This window comes from Hemitrygon akajei, chromosome 9 (assembly GCF_048418815.1).
Source record: "Hemitrygon akajei chromosome 9, sHemAka1.3, whole genome shotgun sequence".
NCBI lineage: Eukaryota > Metazoa > Chordata > Chondrichthyes > Myliobatiformes > Dasyatidae > Hemitrygon > Hemitrygon akajei.
The window spans coordinates 68,689,997-68,709,544 of NC_133132.1; the positions used below are offsets into that span (position 1 = coordinate 68,689,997).

The window sequence follows — 19,548 nt, forward strand, 5'->3', positions numbered from 1 at the left end:
TCAGACACAGAGTGGGGCTCCCTATACACTGTCCCATCACACACTCCCGGGGTCAGACACAGAGTGGGGCTCCCTATACACTGTCCCATCACACACTCCCGGGGTCAGACACAGAGTGGGGCTCCCTATACTCTGTCCCATCACACACTCCCGGGGTCAGACACAGAGTGGGGCTCCCTATACTCTGTCCCATCACACACTCCCGGGGTCAGACACAGCGTGGGGCTCCCTATACACTGTCCCATCACACACTCCTGGGGTCAGACACAGAGTGGGGCTCCCAATACACTGTCCCATCACACACTCCGGGGGTCAGACACAGAGTGGGGCTAACTATACACTGTCCCATCACACACTCCCGGGGTCAGACACAGAGTGGAGCTCCCTATACACTGTCCCATCACACACTCCTGGGGTCAGACACAGAGTGGAGCTCCCTATACACTGTCCCATCACACAATCCTGGGGTCAGACACAGAGTGGGGCTCCCTCTACACTGTCCCATCACACACTCCTGGGGTCAGACACAGAGTGGGGCTCCCTCTACACTGTCCCATCACACACTCCTGGGGTCAGACACAGAATGGGCTCCCTATACACTGTCCCATCACACACTCCTGGGGTCAGACACAGAGTGGGGCTCCCTATACACTGTCCCATCACACACTCCTGGGGTCAGACACAGAGTGGAGCTCCCTATACACTGTCCCATCACACACTCCTGGGGTCAGTCACAGAGAGGGGCTCCCTATACACTGTCCCATCACATACTCCTGGGGTCAGACACAGAGTGGGGCTCCCTCTATACTGTCCATCACACACTCCTGGGGTCAGACACAGAGTGGGGCTCCCTCTACACTGTCCCATCACACACTCCTGGGGTCAGACACAGAATGGGCTCCCTATACACTGTCCCATCACACACTCCTGGGGTCAGACACAGAGTGGGGCTCCCTATACACTGTCCCATCACACACTCCTGGTGTCAGACACAGAGTGGGGCTCCCTATACACTGTCCCATCACACACTCCTGGGGTCAGACACAGAGTGGAGCTCCCTATACACTGTCCCATCACACACTCCTGGGGTCAGTCACAGATAGGGGCTCCCTATACACTGTCCCATCACATACTCCTGGGGTCAGACACAGAGTGGGGCTCCCTCTATACTGTCCATCACACACTCCTGGGGTCAGACACAGAGTGGGGCTCCCTCTACACTGTCCCATCACACACTCCAGGGTCAGACACAGAGTGGGTCTCCCTATACACTGTCCCATCACACACTCCCGGGGTCAGACACAGAGTGGGGCTCCCTATACACTGTCCCATCACACACTCCCGGGGTCAGACACAGAGTGGGGCTCCCTATACACTGTCCCATCACACACTCCTGGGGTCAGACACAGAGTGGGGCTCCCTATACACTGTCCCATCACACACTCCTGGGGTCAGACACAGAGTGGGGCTCCCTATACACTGTCCCATCACACACTCCTGGGGTCAGACACAGAGTGGGGCTCCCTATACACTGTCCCATCACACACTCCCGGGGTCAGACACAGAGTGGGGCTCCCTATACACTGTCCCATCACACACTCCTGGGGTCAGACACAGAGTGGGGCTCCCTATACACTGTCCCATCACACACTCCTGGGGTCAGACACAGAGTGGGGCTCCCTATACACTGTCCCATCACACACTCCAGGGTCAGACACAGAGTGGGTCTCCCTATACACTGTCCCATCACACACTCCTGGGGTCATACAGAGAGTGGGACTCCCTATACACTGTCCCATCACACACTCCCGGGGTCAGACACAGTGTGGGGCTCCCTATACACTGTCCCATCACACACTCCCGGGGTCAGACACAGAGTGGGGCTCCCTATACACTGTCCCATCACACACTCCTGGGGTCAGACACAGGGTGAAGCTCCCTCTACACTGTCCCATCACACACTCCTGGGGTCAGACACAGAGTGGGGCTCCCTATACACTGTCCCATCACACACTCCTGGGGTCAGACACAGAGTGGGGCTCCCTCTACACCGTCCCATCACACACTCCTGGGGTCAGACACAGAGTGGGGCTCCCTATACACTGTCCCATCACACACTCCTGGGGTCAGTCACAGAGTGGGGCTCCCTATACACTGTCCCATCACACACTCCTGGGGTCAGACACAGAGTGGGGCTCCCTATACACTGTCCCATCACACACTCCTGGGGTCAGACACAGAGTGGGGCTCCCTATACACTGTCCCATCACACACTCCTGGGGTCAGACACAGAGTGGGGCTCCCTATACACTGTCCCATCACACACTCCCAGGGTCAGACACAGAGTGGGGCTCCCTATACACTGTCCCATCACACACTCCAGGGGTCAGACACAGAGTGGGGCTCCCTATACACTGTCCCATCATATACTCCTGGGGTCAGACACAGAGTCTGGTGGCTATGGTGGGCGGTAGGCAAAGTTCACACCCGTTTTCTATGTCGGGAGTACAGAAGGGGGTCGACCAAGTGATGGATTTGAGATCGAGCAGCTTAATCCCATCATAGGTCTGTCCGCTGGAGACCCACGTCTGCAGTGGGAGTAAGAGGAGCAGGAGGACGCAGTAAGGGAGCCGCAGCTGGAGTGTTCCTGATGTGTGTACGTCAGGTCACAGACACGAATGCTATATGATCTACACCACAGCTCACCCTCTCGTACTCGCCCGAGAAGTGGCAGGGATACAAAATTAGTTAGTAGAACTGCTAGCTGATGACAGCACCTTCACTACGGAGCCCCTCTGCTCCTTTAAGGCAGTCCTGCCTGCCAGCAAGCACGCAAGCCATCTTAATCTAGAGTTCAACCTAGAGTCTGTCCAGGGAGACTGTTCCATCGGGTAATTATCCATGGGACCAGGACCTGATCCAGCTGCCCTGGGAGACCGTTCCATCGGGTAATTATCCATGGGTCCGGGACCTGATCCAGCTGCCCTGGGAGACCGTTCCATCGGGTAATTATCCATGGGACCGGGACCTGATCCAGCTGCTCTGGGAGACCGTTCCATTGGGTAATTATCCATGGGACCGGGACCTGATCCAGCTGCCCTGGGAGACCGTTCCATCGGGTAATTATCCATGAGACCGGGACCTGATCCAGCTGCCCTGGGAGACCGTTCCATTGGGTAATTATCCATGGGTCCGGGACCTGATCCAGCTGCCCTGGGAGACCGTTCCATCGGGTAATTATCCATCGGACCGGGACCTGATCCAGCTGCTCTGGGAGACCGTTCCATTGGGTAATTATCCATGGGACCGGGACCTGATCCAGCTGCCCTGGGAGACCGTTCCATCGGGTAATTATCCATCGGACCGGGACCTGATCCAGCTGCCCTGGGAGACCGTTCCATCGGGTAATTATCCATGGGACCGGGACCTGATCCAGCTGCCCTGGGAGACCGTTCCATCGGGTAATTATCCATGGGACCGGGACCTGATCCAGCTGCCCTGGGAGACCGTTCCATCGGGTAATTATCCATGGGACCGGGACCTGATCCAGCTGCTCTGGGAGACCGTTCCATCGGGTAATTATCCATGGGACCGGGACCTGATCCAGCTGCCCTGGGAGACTGTTCCATTGGGTAATTATCCATGGGACCGGGACCTGATCCAGCTGCCCTGGGAGACCGTTCCATTGGGTAATTATCCATGGGACCGGGACCTGATCCAGCTGCCCTGGGAGACCGTTCCATTGGGTAATTATCCATGGGACCGGGACCTGATCCAGCTGCCCTGGGAGACCGTTCCATTGGGTAATTATCCATGGGTCCGGGACCTGATCCAGCTGCCCTGGGAGACCGTTCCATCGGGTAATTATCCATGGGTCCGGGACCTGATCCAGCTGCCCTGGGAGACCGTTCCATTGGGTAATTATCCATGGGACCGGGACCTGATCCAGCTGCCCTGGGAGACCTTTCCATCGGGTAATTATCCATGGGACCGGGACCTGATCCAGCTGTCCAGGGAGACTGTTCCATTGGGTAATTATCCATGGGACCGGGACCTGATCCAGCTGCCCTGGGAAACCGTTCCATCGGGTAATTATCCATGGGACCGGGACCTGATCCAGCTGCCCTGGGAGACCGTTCCATTGGGTAATTATCCATGGGACCGGGACCTGATCCAGCTGCCCTGGGAGACCATTCCATTGGGTAATTATCCATGGGACCGGGACCTGATCCAGCTGCCCTGGGAGACCGTTCCATTGGGTAATTATCCATGGGACCGGGACCTGATCCAGCTGCCCTGGGAGTCTGTTCCATTGGGTAATTATCCATGGGACCGGGACCTGATCCAGCTGCCCTGGGAGACCGTTCCATCGGGTAATTATCCATGGGTCCGGGACCTGATCCAGCTGCCCTGGGAGACCGTTCCATCGGGTAATTATCCATGGGTCCGGGACCTGATCCAGCTGCCCTGGGAGACCGTTCCATCGGGTAATTATCCATGGGACCGGGACCTGATCCAGCTGCTCTGGGAGACCGTTCCATTGGGTAATTATCCATGGGACCGGGACCGGGACCTGATCCAGCTGCTCTGGGAGACCGTTCCATTGGGTAATTATCCATGGGACCGGGACCTGATCCAGCTGCTCTGGGAGACCGTTCCATTGGGTAATTATCCATGGGACCGGGACCTGATCCAGCTGCCCTGGGAGACCGTTCCATTGGGTAATTATCCATGGGACCGGGACCTGATCCAGCTGCCCTGGGAGACCGTTCCATCGGGTAATTATCCATGGGACCAGGACCTGATCCAGATGCTCTGGGAGACCGTTCCATTGGGTAATTATCCATGGGACCGGGACCGGGACCTGATCCAGCTGCTCTGGGAGACCGTTCCATTGGGTAATTATCCATGGGACCGGGACCTGATCCAGCTGCTCTGGGAGACCGTTCCATTGGGTAATTATCCATGGGACCGGGACCTGATCCAGCTGCCCTGGGAGACCGTTCCATTGGGTAATTATCCATGGGACCGGGACCTCATCCAGCTGCCCTGGGAGACCGTTCCATCGGGTAATTATCCATGGGACCGGGACCTGATCCAGCTGCCCTGGGAGACCGTTCCATTGGGTAATTATCCATGGGACCGGGACCTGATCCAGCTGCCCTGGGAGACCGTTCCATTGGGTAATTATCCATGGGATCGGGACCTGATCCAGCTGCCCTGGGAGACCGTTCCATTGGGTAATTATCCATGGGTCCGGGACCTGATCCAGCTGCTCTGGGAGACCGTTCCATCGGGTAATTATCCATGGGTCCGGGACCTGATCCAGCTGCCCTGGGAGACCGTTCCATTGGGTAATTATCCATGGGACCGGGACCAGGACCTGATCCAGCTGCCCTGGGAGACCGTTCCATTGGGTAATTATCCATGGGTCCGGGTCCTGATCCAGTTGCCCTGGGAGACCGTTCCATCGGGTAATTATCCATGGGTCCGGGACCTGATCCAGCTGCTCTGGGAGACCGTTCCATTGGGTAATTATCCATGGGTCCGGGACCTGATCCAGCTGCTCTGGGAGACTGTTCCATTGGGTAATTATCCATGGGACCGGGACCTGATCCAGCTGCCCTGGGAGACCGTTCCATTGGGTAATTATCCATGGGTCCGGGACCTGATCCAGCTGTCCTGGGAGACTGTTCCATTGGGAAATTATCCATGGGTCCGGGACCTGATCCAGCTGCCCTGGGAGACCGTTCCATTGGGTAATTATCCATGGGTCCGGGACCTGATCCAGCTGCCCTGGGAGACCGTTCCATAGGGTAATTATCCATGGGTACGGGACCTGATCCAGCTGCCCTGGGAGACCTTTCCATCGGGTAATTATCCATGGGACCGGGACCTGATCCAGCTGTCCAGGGAGACTGTTCCATTGGGTAATTATCCATGGGACCGGGACCTGATCCAGCTGCCCTGGGAGACCGTTCCATCGGGTAATTATCCATGGGACCGGGACCTGATCCAGCTGCCCTGGGAGACCGTTCCATTGGGTAATTATCCATGGGACCGGGACCTGATCCAGCTGCCCTGGGAGACCGTTCCATTGGGTAATTATCCATGGGACCGGGACCTGATCCAGCTGCCCTGGGAGACCGTTCCATTGGGTAATTATCCATGGGACCGGGACCTGATCCAGCTGCCCTGTGAGACCGTTCCATAGGGTAATTATCCATGGGTCCGGGACCTAATCCAGCTGCTCTGGGAGACCGTTCCATTGGGTAATTATCCATGGGACCGGGACCGGGACCTGATCCAGCTGCCCTGGGAGACCGTTCCATCGGGTAATTATCCATGGGTCCGGGACCTGATCCAGCTGCCCTGGGAGACCGTTCCATCGGGTAATTTTCCATGGGACCGGGACCTGATCCAGCTGCCCTGGGAGACTGTTCCATCGGGTAATTATCCATGGGACCGGGACCTGATCCAGCTGCCCTGGGAGACCGTTCCATTGGGTAATTATCCATGGGACCGGGACCTGATCCAGCTGCCCTGGGAGACCGTTCCATCGGGTAATTATCCATGGGTCCGGGACCTGATCCAGCTGCCCTGGGAGACCGTTCCATTGGGTAATTATCCATGGGACCGGGACCTGATCCAGCTGCCCTGGGAGACCGTTCCATTGGGTAATTATCCATGGGTCCGGGACCTGATCCAGCTGCCCTGGGAGACTGGTATATTGGCAGCCTGACCAGCAGCATGCTGATTTGGGTGGTCCACAGTGATCTGGTGGGCATTCTGCTGCTGTTTGGCCTCACACTGCACCTTACAGCCTGGGTCTGACACTTCGTCTGCTGCAGAGTGTCGCATCGAGGTTTATGGATCTTTGACACAGGCCCCACTGCCTTCCGGAAAGGGGTACATCAGGAATATCACAGCCAGCCAGTTGTGCACCATCTCTATAGGAGAGTTGGTTGTACATGTACGAGGCCTTGGAGAAAGCCTGCTGACCTCAACTGTCGAAGAGGGCTGACAGCCTCTTGCGGTTTAGCTCCGCAACACGGTGAGCTGTGTTCTGTGTTTACGTGGCGAGTGAGAGGTTGAAGACCCCCTCAGTACTCAAAGACCTTCCTGGTTGCACATCAGCCCCACTGTGGATGGAGGTGTGGGAGAGCTCCCCTGGCCAATCTCTGCAGAGGGAACAGGCAGTGTCCACTGGCTCTCTGCAACAGGTCCACAAGACACAGGCACTGGAGTACATCCTCGATTGTGAGGACACACCTGGAAATGGGGTCACAGCAAACGGTGGTGAAGAGGGTTTGTGGCACACTGGCCTCCACCAGTCAGGGCATTACACAGGATTTGGAACATGATGTTACAGGTGACGCTATGTTGGTCAGACTGCAGCTGGGGTATTGTTTCCACGAGGAAAGACAGGAGTTGGGGTACTGATTCACAGAGAAAAGTTAACAGGCTATTCCCCGGAGCGTAGAACACTTGAGGGATGATCTTGCAGAGGTGTTTACAATTATGAGGGGGTTGGATAGGGAGTGTGCACTCAATCTTTTTCCCAGGGCTGGGGGATTAAGAACTAGAAGGCACTGGCTTAAGGTGAGAGGAGAGGGATTTAATAGGAACCAAAAAATGGGCTTTTCACCCAGAGAGTGGTCAGTATACGGAATGAGCTGCCGAAGGAACTGGTTTTCCCAGCAATGGCCAAACACGGCCAGCTTAGATCCCAGTTTTGTCACGGACCAGTTGGGCAAAGGGTCTGTTTGACTGCTGTAAGACTCTTTGACATTGATATCTTGAAAGATTTTTGATTACAGTAGAAAAAAATTATTTTAAAACAAAGACACTCACAACGAGGGGCCAGGAAATGCCAGGCCCTTAAATCAAAGCATTTTAGGACAGAATACCAAATCTCCTGTTCACCCCTCCCTCTCTTGTTGCTCCCTTAACCCCTCCCCCCCACCCTTCGCCCCCTCACCTGTGGTACTGCATGAAGACCAGGTTCCAGAGCTCGACCACTGCAGGGTTGCCGGTGTTGACCTGGGCTGCAGCCCCCGGCCCCAGCCCATGGTCGTAGTGGATCTCGGAGCAGGGTCCACAGGGGCCCGTCTCCCCCATCTCCCAGAAGTTGCTGCTCAGTCCAAAGGGCAGTACCCGGTCTGGGGGCAGGCTGCAACACAGGGCAGGAGTGGGGTTGAGCAGCTGGACCCCTACACCCTCATCCCCCCTCCCAACACATCCCGCCCCCGCTCTGCTGGTGCTGCAAACCCCACCCCTTGCAGACACATGGATGACGTTTGGGCAGGGTGGTTTGTGCAGGGGGTGAATAAGAGTGGAGGTGGGTGTCTCGCTGAGAAATGAGCGAACTCACAAGACAGAGTTTGGGCACAGCCTTGGGTCTGAGAGCGTAGGGAGGGGCGGTACCGAGGGAGAGTCACTGTGGGAGGGGCGGTACCGAGGGAGAGTCACTGTGGGAGGGGCAATACTGAGGGAGAGTCACTGTGGGAGGGGCGGTACCGAGGGAGAGTCACTGTGGGAGGGGCAATACTGAGGGAGAGTCACTGTGGGAGGGACGGTACCGAGGGAGAGTCACTGTGGGAGGGACGGTACCGAGGGAGTGCCGCACCGTGGGAGGGGCGGTACCGAGGGAGAGTCACTGTGGGAGGGACGGTACCGAGGGAGAGTCACTGTGGGAGGGGCGGTACCGAGGGAGAGTCACTGTGGGAGGGGCAGTACCGAGGGAGAGTTGCCCTGTGGGAGGGGCGGTTTAGGAGCAGCCTCCCTTTGCCCATCCCTCGTATAGAAAGCCCTGTGCACTCACCCCAGGCTGAGCCAGACATCCCGCGTCTCCTCATCAGCCTCCAGCCCAGCAGCGGAGTCTCCCCCAAAGTAGGTGACGTACAGTCTGTCCGGGGGGATCCCATACACCTCCGTCAGCAGCTCCCAGGCCATGGAACATGCCTCCTCCTGCAGCCCAGGGCAAAGGAACCATCATGCACCCTCCTCACCCAGAAGGCCAACCCAGGCTGTGAGAGGGGCTGAACACCACCCCACCGCAATGGGCCCCGGAATGTGTCCCTCCTACCATCAGCTCCTCCCCTCCAGTTCAAACAATAGATGGCTATAAAACTCTGATACCTTCCTTAGTTAACCACCCCCCACAGTTAATTACACGGCTGTTGCTATGGTGAGGCGCGGACCCTGTAGTAGGGGATGTTTTGCAATTAGATCAACCCAACAGCTGCCCCCCCACTTTGGGTTTCACCCCTCCTCCCTCTTGCTCCCCTTCACCCACAGCACTGCCACCCACAACATTTCCACACACATCCCTCACTTCACCCTGACCACCTCAGCACCCTCCCCTCCCCCAAAAGCCCTCCCTCACCTCTAACCCCTCCTTCTACCCCTCATCCCTCTCCCCACCCCTCCCCCTCCCCTCGACCCCCCCCCCAGCACGCACCTTGAAGAAGTCACCGAAGGACCAGTTGCCGAGCATCTCGAAGAAGGTGTGGTGGTAGAGGTCACGACCCACGTCCTCCAGGTCATTGTGCTTGCCGCCAGCGCGCATGCACTTCTGGCTGTTGACCACTCTCCGGTAATTGGCCATTTCACTGCGGGGGTCCACGCTACCCAGGATCAGGGGCTTAAACTGCAAAGGGACACCGTGGGGCATCCTGTTAGAGCTGTAAGGATGTTGCCAGGCCTGAGAGTCCAAATCCAGAAGACTGAGCAGTGTCTGTAGTTCTGCACACTGCACTACAGGATAACAACAGGAGTACAGGGAGGTCTGTTGTTAAGCAGCTTCTACATTCTCCCCGTGAGCCACGGCTTCCTTCACGTGCTCCACATTCTGAACCGCATGGTTAGGCTCAGTAAGTCGTTGCCACTGGGAAGATGGCGACTGGGCAGGCTAGTCCTTGCTCATTGGATTTGACACGCACGACCCATCCCACTGAATGTTTCCATGTGCACGTGATGAGTAAAGATCAGCTTTATCTTATCTTTTTGAGATCACTAGAGGCGAGATCGCCAAGGTAGGGCTGTTTAAAACTTGAGGGTATAGGTTTAAGGAGAGAGGGAAGAGGTTTAAAGGGGTAACATTTTTACACAGAGTGAATTGAGCTGGAAGCAAGAACAGTTACAACATTTACAGTATGAGGCATCTGGGCAGGTGTTTGAGCAGAGCAGAGCACACATGGTCCCTTCAGCCCAACAACTGCACATCCCATTCGCCTTCATCTGGCCCATATCCCTCTAAACCTTTCCTGTCCTTCTACCCAAGTTACCTCTAAGTGTTGTCATTGTACCTGCTTCTTCAGCTCCCTCTGGCAGCCCATTCTACACCCACCACCCTGTGCAGAAAAAGCTTCTTTTTAAATGTTTTCCCTCTCACCTTCGACCAGTGTCCTCCAGTGTTAGACTCCCATACACTGGGAAAAACACTGTGACTGTCCACTTCACCTACACCCTTAATATTTTATAAAACTTCTACAAAGTCACCCCTAAGCCCATCCAATTACTTCTTACAACTCAAGTCCTTCAGATCTGGTGTAAATCTTCCCCGCATCCTTCCCGCAGCTCGTCCAGCTGAGGTTTTGTACAGTTTGAACAGAGTCTAGAACAGTACACACTGCAACAGGTCCCTCAACACCTGATGTTATACTCAACCAATTAAACCGATGAACCTATTAATCTCGTCTGCCTACATACGGTTCTCCATCTGCAATGTGTGTCTGTCTGAAATGCCTCTCGTACCTGTCTCCACAAACAGCCATGGCAATGCAGTCCAAGCTCTCACCTTAAATGCATCTCCTCCCACATTACACCTTTCAATCCTGGGTAACAGCTACCGGCTGCCTGCTCCATCTACGCCTCCGTTTGTTCCAAATCCAGTACTCAGTGCACCATCTGATCAAGGTAAGCATGCCAAGCACATGTCTGCCATTCTGTCTCAGGGAACGTAGTACGTGTACCCCTAGATCTCTGTGATCTACAGCACTCCCCTGGGGCAACAAACAATCTGCTTGAGGAAAGGGAATGCCATTCTTTCGCATCAAAAGCATGTATTGGAACTTTCTGCCCCACAGGTGCTGCTTGCCCCACTGACTTCTTCCTCCAACAGATTTCTTTGTTGCTTCAGATTCTAGCACCTGTGGTCTCTTGTGTCAATATTCTGCGGTGAACTGTGCAAGTCTTGCATTGGTTTAACTTCCCAAGACACATAACTTCACATTTCTCTGCCATTCCCTTACCCACCTTCCCAGTTGATCTCGATCCTACAGCAACCTCAGACAACGTTCTTCACTGCCCACCACACCACCGATTTTGGTGTCACAAATGTGCAAACTAACTGTGATAACTACATTCTTCTCTAAATTGTCCATATAGTTAAGAAATACCAATGGTCATAGGTCTCCAATCTGAATAACAACCTCCCCAGCATCCAACCAACAACTTCCTCTGAACCAATCTCATATCCAATTCAGCAAGGTACCTGGGACCCCATGCGATCTAACATTCCAGATCAGGCTACCACATGGAACCTTGTCCCAGGCCTTGCTAATGTCTACATGGACGACATTTACCATATCGATCCTCTTGGACAGTACTTGGTAGTTCACAAGATAAAGAAGAAGTAGGCCATTTGGCCCATCGAGTCTGCTCTGCCACTCCACCATGAGCTAAACTATTCACCCATCTAGTTCCAATTTCCAGCTTTTCCCCCCATATCCCTTGATACCCTAACTAGATACCTATCAATCTCCTCCTTAAACACCCTTAGTGATCGGGCCTCCACAGCTGCATGTGGCCACGAATTCCATAAATCCACAACCCTCTGGCTAAAAAAATTTCTCCTCATCTCTGTTTTAAATGGGTACCCTCTAATTCTAAGACTGTGGCCTCTTGTCCTGGACTCACCCACCAAGGGAAACAGCCTTTCCACATCTACTCTGTCCAACCCTTTCAACATTCGAAATGTTTCTATGAGATCCCCCCTCATTCTTCTATACTCTAATGAATACAATCCAAGCGACAAACACTCCTCATATGTTAGCCCCTGCATTCCGGAATCATCCTCGTAATTCTTCGCTGAACTCTCTCCAACATCAGTACATCCCTTCTAAGATAGGGGCCCAAAACTGCACACAGTATTCCATATGAGGTCTCACCAGTGCCCCATAGAGCCTCATCAACACCTCCTTACTCTTATACACTATTCCTCTTGAAATGAATGCCAACATAGCTTTTGCTTTCCTTATTGCCGATCCAACCTGGTGGTTAACCTTTAGGGTATCCTGCACGATGATCCCCAAGTCCCTTTGGACTTCGATTTTTGAATTTTCTCCCCATCTAAATAATAATTTGCCCAATTATTTCTTCTTCCAGAATGTACAACCGTACATTTCTCAACATTGTTTCTCATCGACCATTACTTTGCCCACTCACCTAAACTGACCAAGTCTCTCTGCAACCTTTCCGTTTCCACAACACTTCCTGCCCCTCTACCTATCTTGGTGTCACCCGCAAACTCAGCCACAAAACCATTTAATCCATAATCTAAATCATCGATATACAGTGTAAAAAGAAGTGGCCCCAACACTAACCCCTGCGGAACACCACTAGTAACCGGCAACCAACCAGAATAGGATCCCTGTATTCCCACTCTTTGCTTTCTGCCTATCAGCCAATGCTCCACCCATTTCAATAACTTTCCTGTAATTCCATGGGTTCTCATCTTATTAAGCAGCCTCTTATACGGCATCTTATCGAAGGCCTTTTGAAAATCCAAATACACAACATCCACTGCCTCTCCCTTGTCAATCTTATTCGAGATTACCTCAGAATTTTCTCCCCATCTAAATAATAATTTGCCCAATTATTTCTTCTTCCAAAATGTACAACTGTACATTTCTCAACATTGTATCTCATCGACCATTACTTAATTCTATTGTACCTAATTCTATTCCCTGAGACCTCTGGCTATCAGGTATGTTGCTAATGTCTTCCACTGTGAAGACTGATGCAAAATACTTATTTAGTTCCTCTGCCATCTCTTTGTTACCCATTATAATTTCTCCAGCATCATTTTCAATCGGTCCTATATCTACCCGTGTCACTCTTTTACTCTTCATATATTTAAAAAAATCTAAGTATCCTTTTTTATGTTAATTGCCAACTTCCTTTCATAATTCATCTTTTCTTTCCTAATGACTTTCTTAGTTTCCTTCTGTAAGTTTTTAAAATTCGTCCAGTCCTCAGTTTTCCCACTAATTTTTGGTTCCTTGTATGCCTTTGCTTCCTTTCTTTTGCTTTTATTTTAGCCTTAACCTCTCTCGTTAGCCACATTTGTGCCACTTTTCCATCCATGATTTTCTTTTTTCTTGGAATTTATTTTTCCTGCACTTTCCTTATTTCTTGTAGGAATTTCATCCAATTCTGCTCTACCGTCCCTCCATCTAGCTTACTTTAACAATCAACTTGGGCCAGTTCCTCTCTCATACCACTGTAATTTCCTTTGTTCCACTGAAATATCGGTACACCTGATACCAGCTTCTCCTTTTTAAATTTGAAACTGAACTCAATCATATTATGATCACTACTTCCAAGGGGTTCCATTACCTCTTGCTCGCTGATCGCCTCAGGCTCATTACACAGCACCCAATCCAAAACAGCTGATCCCCTGGTGGGCTTATGGACAAGCTGCTCCAGAAAGCCATCCCACAGGCATTCTACAAACTCCCTCTCCTGAGATCCAGTACCTTCCTGACTTTCCCAATCCACTTTCATATTAAAATCTCCCATAATTATCTTGACATTTTCCTTCTGACACGCTTTTTCTATTTCCAGCTGTAACTTGTAGTCCACAGCCCAGCTGCTGTTTGGAGGCCTGTATATAACTGCTATTAGTGTCTTTTTACCCTTTCCATTTCTTAACTTGACCCATAAAGATTCTACCTCTTCTGATCCTATGTCCCTTCCTTCTAGTGATTTGATATCGTTGCTTACCATCAGGGCCACGCCACCCACTTTACCTACCTTCCTATCTTTCCTAAACACTGTGTACCCTTGGACATTCAGCTGCCAATCACATCCATCATTTAGCCATGACTCGGTGATCGCCACTATGTCATATCTTTTAACCTGCAGTTGTACAAGGTCATCCACTTTACTTCTAATGCTGTGTGCATTTAAATACAGTACATTCAGATCAGTATCTGTTACTGATTTTGCTATATTTCTATCGCACAGCAGATTATCCTGTCTATTCACCTGCCTGTCCTTCTTGCCATCTTTGCTGCACAGTATCTTTGACTTATTTCCATTTTCCTCTTCCTCGACCCTAACATCCTGGTTTCCTTCCCCTTGCCAACTTAGTTTAAACCCTCCCTAACAGCTATATTACACAATCCCACCAGGATATTAGTACCCTTTGAGTTCAGGTGTAACCCATCGTTTTTGTATAAGTCATACCTCCCCCAAAATAAATCCAAACGATCCAAAAATTTGAAGCCCTGCCCCCTGCACCAGTTACTTAGCCACACATTCATCTGCTTAATTCTACTATTCTTACCTTCATTGGCACGCGGCTCAGGCTGTAATCCTGAGATTATTACTCTGGAGGTCTGGCTTTTCAATTTTCTTCCTAGCTCCCAGTAATCTTCCTTCAGGACCCCTTCTCTTTTTCTGTCTAGGTCATTGGTACCAACATGTACCAAGACTTCTGGCTGCTTGCCCTCTCTCCTCAGAATACTCTGGACCTGATCTGAGACATCCCGTACCCTGGCACCAGGGAGGCAACACACCATCCCTGTTAGTGAGACATGATTTCCCATGCACAAGTTCATGTTGACCATCCGTAATCAGTCAAAGGTGGATAGACATTTAGAATCTATTGAATCCTCTCCAGTAACCTTCCCACTGCTGATGTTAGGTTCACCAATCAGCAAATCTCTGGCCGATCCTTATTTAAGTCTTTCTTAAATAAAGGCAGAACATTAACTACCCTCCAGCATATGACTATTGATGATGAGGGATATGGAATTAATGCAGGAAGTTGGGATTGGTATGGACAATATGTTGGAATGGGAAGAAAGGCCTGGTTCTATGCTGTACAACTCTTTTAAACCAATACTCATCGTAAGGAGCACCTTTGCAGCTATAAAGAAGGCAAGACAGCTGCTACTTTTCATTAGGTCACCAAAAACACTCACAAATTTCAACAGAAGCACCATGGAGAGCATTGTACCTGTCACCATCTGGTAGGGGGACGGGGTGGCTACTGCACAGGATCAAAGCTACAGAAAGTTGTAAAATCTTCAAGGAATGATGCCTCAAAAAGGCAGCTTCCATCATTAAGGACAACCCCCCTCCCCAATCACCCAGGACATGCCCTCTTCTCATTGTTACTGTCAAGGAGATGGTACTGAGCCTGAAGGCACACACTCAGCGATTCAGGAACAGCTTCTTACCCTCTGCCGTCCAATTCCTAAATGGACATTGAACTCGCGAACACTACCTCACTACTTTTTTTATTTCCAGTTTTTTGTGCTACTTATTTAATTGAAACATTTTATTGTAATTCAGTTTTCTTTTGTCTCTCTATTATCATGTATTGCATTGAACAGCTGCCGCTCGGTTAACAAATTTCACGACATATGCCGGTGATATTAAACCTGATTCTAATTCTTAGTGTTATTACCCTCTCCCTCCAGTCTCTGCCCCCCTCCTTCTAATCCCTGCCTCTCCCCTCCCAAATTGACTCAGTCCACCAAACCCAGACTCTCCTCTCCCTAACCTCCGGACTCTCTGCCCCACCCTACAATCACTACCCAGTGACCTGAGGCTCTCTGTCATTTAAGAACATCATAACATAAAAACATAAGAAATAGGAGCAGGAGTGGGCCATCTGGCCCGTCGAGCCTGCCCCGCCATTCAATAAGATCATGGCTGATCTGGCCATGGACTCATCTCCACCTTCTTGCCTTTTCCCCATAACTCTTAATTCCCCTACTATACAAAAATCTATCCAAACTTGTCTTAAATATATTTACTGAGGTAGCCTCCACTGCTTCCCTGGGCAGAGAATTCCACAGATTCACCACCCTCTGGGAAAAGCAGTTCCTCCTCATCTCCGTCCTAAATCTACTCTTCTGAATCTTGAGGTTATGTCCTCTAGTTCTAGTCTCACTTACCAGTGGAAACAACTTTCCTGCCTCTATCTTATCTATCCCTTTCATAATTTTATATGTTTCTATAAGATCTCCTCTCATTCTTCCGAATTCCAGTGAGTACAGTCCCAGGCAACACAATCTCTCCTCAAAGTCTAATCCCCTCATCTCTGGAATCAACCTGGTGAACCTCCTCTGCACCACCATCAAAGCCAGTATATCCTTCCTCAAGTAAGGAGACCAGAACTGCACGCAGTATTCCAGGTGCAGCCTCACCAGTACCCTGTACAGTTGCAGCATAACCTCCCTGCTCTCAAATTCAATCCCTCTAGCAATGAAGGCCAGCATTCCATTTGCCTTCTTGATAGCTTGCTGCACCTGCAAACCGACATTGTGTGATTTATGCTCAAGCACTCCCAGGTCCCTCCGTACAGCAGCATGTTGCAATTTTGTACCATTTAAATAATAATCTACACTTCCATTTTTGCTTCCAAAGTTGAAGCCCTTGCATTTACCAACATTGTATTCCATCTCCCAGACCGTTGTCCACTCACTTACCCTAGCTGTATCTCTCTGCAGACTCTCTGTATCCATTGCTCTGTTTGCTTTTCCACTCAATTTAGTATCATCAGCAAACTTAGATACACTACACTCGGTCCCCTCTTCCAGATTGGTAATGTATATCGTGAACAGTTGAGGGCCCAGCATTGACCCCTGATTGCCAACCAGAGTAACACCCACATATCCCAACTCTGCTTTCTATTAGTTAACCAGTCCTCTATCCAGGCTAATACATCATCCCCAACTCTGCATCCTTATCTTATAGGTAAGTCTTTCATGTGGCACCTTATCGAACGCCTTCTGAAAATCCAAATAAATAATGTCTATCTGTTCTCCCCCCCCATCCACTGTGCTTGTTATGTCCTCAAAGGTCTCCAGTAAGTTTGTCAAACAGGACCTGCCTCTGCTGAATCCACGCTGTGTCTGCCTGATGGATCCACTTCCAGATGCCTCTTCTTATTTCTTCTTTATTGATAGCTTCAAGCATTTTCCTAACTACAGATGTTAAACTAACTGGCCTATGGTTGCTTGCATCCTCTTTTGAACAGTGGCATGACATTTGCCATCTTCCAATCCGCTGGGACCTGCCCATAGTCCATAGAATTTTAGTAAATTATCACCAAAGCCTCTACTATAAATTCTACCATTTCTTTCAGTACCCTGGGATGCATTCCATCAGGACCAGGGGACTGGTCTATCTTCAGGCCCACTACCTTTTTAATGATAGCTATTATATCGAGGTCCTCACCTCCCATCACATCCATAACATTTCCCTTTGGCATGCTAGACGTGTCCTCCACCGTGTGTTGAGGTAAGTTTTACTTTAATACAGAGAGTGGTGAATGTGTGGAAAGCCCTGCCAGGGGTGGTGGTGGTGGAAGCAGATATATTAGGGGCATTTAAGAAACTCTTTGGCGCGTGGATGATAGAAAATGGAGGGCTATGTAGGAAGAAAGGGTTAGATTGGTCTTAGGTTAATATAAATTAAATCAGTTCATCTGGCAGATTGATTTATATACACACCACCCTTTGTGTGGAATAAAACAAACTCCCTTTCCTCTCTCACTATAATTCCATGCCTTCAAATTTTGTACTTACTATTTATTTGCCCTTTGTGACTTCACTGGCAATGCTGGTATTTGCTCTCCAAACCAACTGCCCTGAACAGAGGAGGCACTTCAAGTCAATTTCATTGCTTTAGGTCTGGAATACATTTTGGCTAGAGTGAGTAAGATAAGCAGATGTCCTCCTCTGAACATAAGTTATGCAGCTTTGTTTGCTCCTTTGAAAGTGGATTTCACTTTGTCTTTCTGCCCTGTATTTTGCACTCCTGCATTCTTTGGCTATATTCTTAATCGTTGGTCTATTAAATTATTTATAAAAATACAGTTTATCCCTATGATCACATGGTTTTACTCATCTGGCCTTTCAGTACTACTACTGCGTTGACTCAGGCCTAGGGGGCCAGCGTTGGGCAAATACCCTGGGATGCATTCCATCAGGACCAGGAAACTTGTCTATCTTCAGGCCCACAAGTTTGCTAAGCACAATAGTGATAGCTATTGTATTGAAGTCCTCACCTCCCATCACGTCCATGACATCTCTCTTTGGCATGTGGACATGTCCTCCATCGTGAAGACCAACACAATATAGTCATTCAAAGCCTCTGCCATTTTGTCATTACCCAATATAAATTCCCCCTTCTCGTCCTCCAAGGGACCTACATTCACTTCAGCCACTCTTTTCCGCATTAAATAATTATAAAAACTTTTACTATCCATTTTTATATTCTGTGCTAGCTTATGTTCATAATCTAGCTTCCCTTTCTTTTTTGCTCACTTAGTGGTTCTTCGTTGCTTTTCAAAGTTTTCCTAATCTTCCAGTTTCCCACTACTCTTGGCAGCTTTGTATGCTCAAGCTTTTAGTTTGATGCCTTTTATTTCCTTAGTTATCCAAGGCTGGCTCTCCCCACACTTACTGTCCTTGCTTTTAACTGGAATATACTTCTGTTGAGCACCATGAAAAATCTCTTTGAAAGTCTTCCACTATTCCTCAATTATCCCACCATATAGCCTGTGTTCCCAAACTGCCTCATCCCATTGTAGTCTCCCTTGTTTAGGCATTACACACTGATTTTAGATCGAACTATTGCATTGTCCATTTATATGAGAAACTCGATCAAACTGATTACTCTTTCCAAGAGGATCCCTAACTACAAGATCACTAATTTTACCTATCTCATTGTACAGGGCCAGACCCAAGACAGCACGTTCCCTTGTAGGTTCGGTTACATGCCGTCCAAGAAAGCTATCACATCTGCCTTCAATGAAGTCCACCTCTCGGACTACCTACTGAATCCTCTAACCTCTGTCCACTTACCCCAGTCTCCCTGATCTGACCTTGGCCGATTGAAAGGATTATTTGCCCTTTGCCCAGATTCGACCCGTTGCCTAGTGACCCTAGACCGTCCTCCTGACCTCTGACCCGAACACTCTGCCCCCTTACCTGGTTCATCCCCGCGTTCACGAACAGGAGGCTGGGATCAGCTCGGGGGATCACGGGGGCCGAGCGGACCTCCCGGTGTCGCTGCTTGTCTCTGAAGAAGTGGAGGAAAGAGTCGCGGACGTTGTCGGCACTCGGAGCTGGGCCACCTCCTGGGGCTCTTCCCGCGGCGGAGCTGCAAAACCCCTTAGACCGGAGACCCAGCAGCCGCCACACGGGCGCCGCCATCTTTGTTGCTGGCGGAAACCACGGACCAACGATACGGCAAGAGGGTTGAGGGAACACCGGAGGGTTCCGCCGGTCCCCTCGTGTG

The 19,548-nt window shown here is 50.7% G+C and overlaps 1 protein-coding gene across 3 annotated transcripts in view; it reads right to left on the reverse strand.

Annotated features, from left to right (window-relative positions):
• The window catches only part of aars2 (alanyl-tRNA synthetase 2, mitochondrial (putative)), a 75,410-nt gene extending 55,931 nt beyond the window's left edge, over window positions 1-19,479 (reverse strand). For 2 of the 3 annotated variants that reach the window (XM_073056241.1, XM_073056239.1), the window contains exons 1-4: window positions 19,239-19,479; window positions 9,464-9,652; window positions 8,825-8,970; window positions 7,982-8,173 (exon numbers count right to left, since the gene is read on the reverse strand). In XM_073056241.1, the coding sequence (XP_072912342.1) occupies window positions 7,982-8,173; window positions 8,825-8,970; window positions 9,464-9,652; window positions 19,239-19,463 (752 nt within the window). In that variant the 5' untranslated portion in view covers window positions 19,464-19,479. Of the gene's footprint in view, window positions 1-7,981; window positions 8,174-8,824; window positions 8,971-9,463; window positions 9,653-18,313; window positions 18,681-19,238 lie in introns of those variants that run through there. The other variant, XM_073056242.1, reaches the window with a different exon arrangement.
• Window positions 19,480-19,548: the final 69 nt, after the last annotated feature.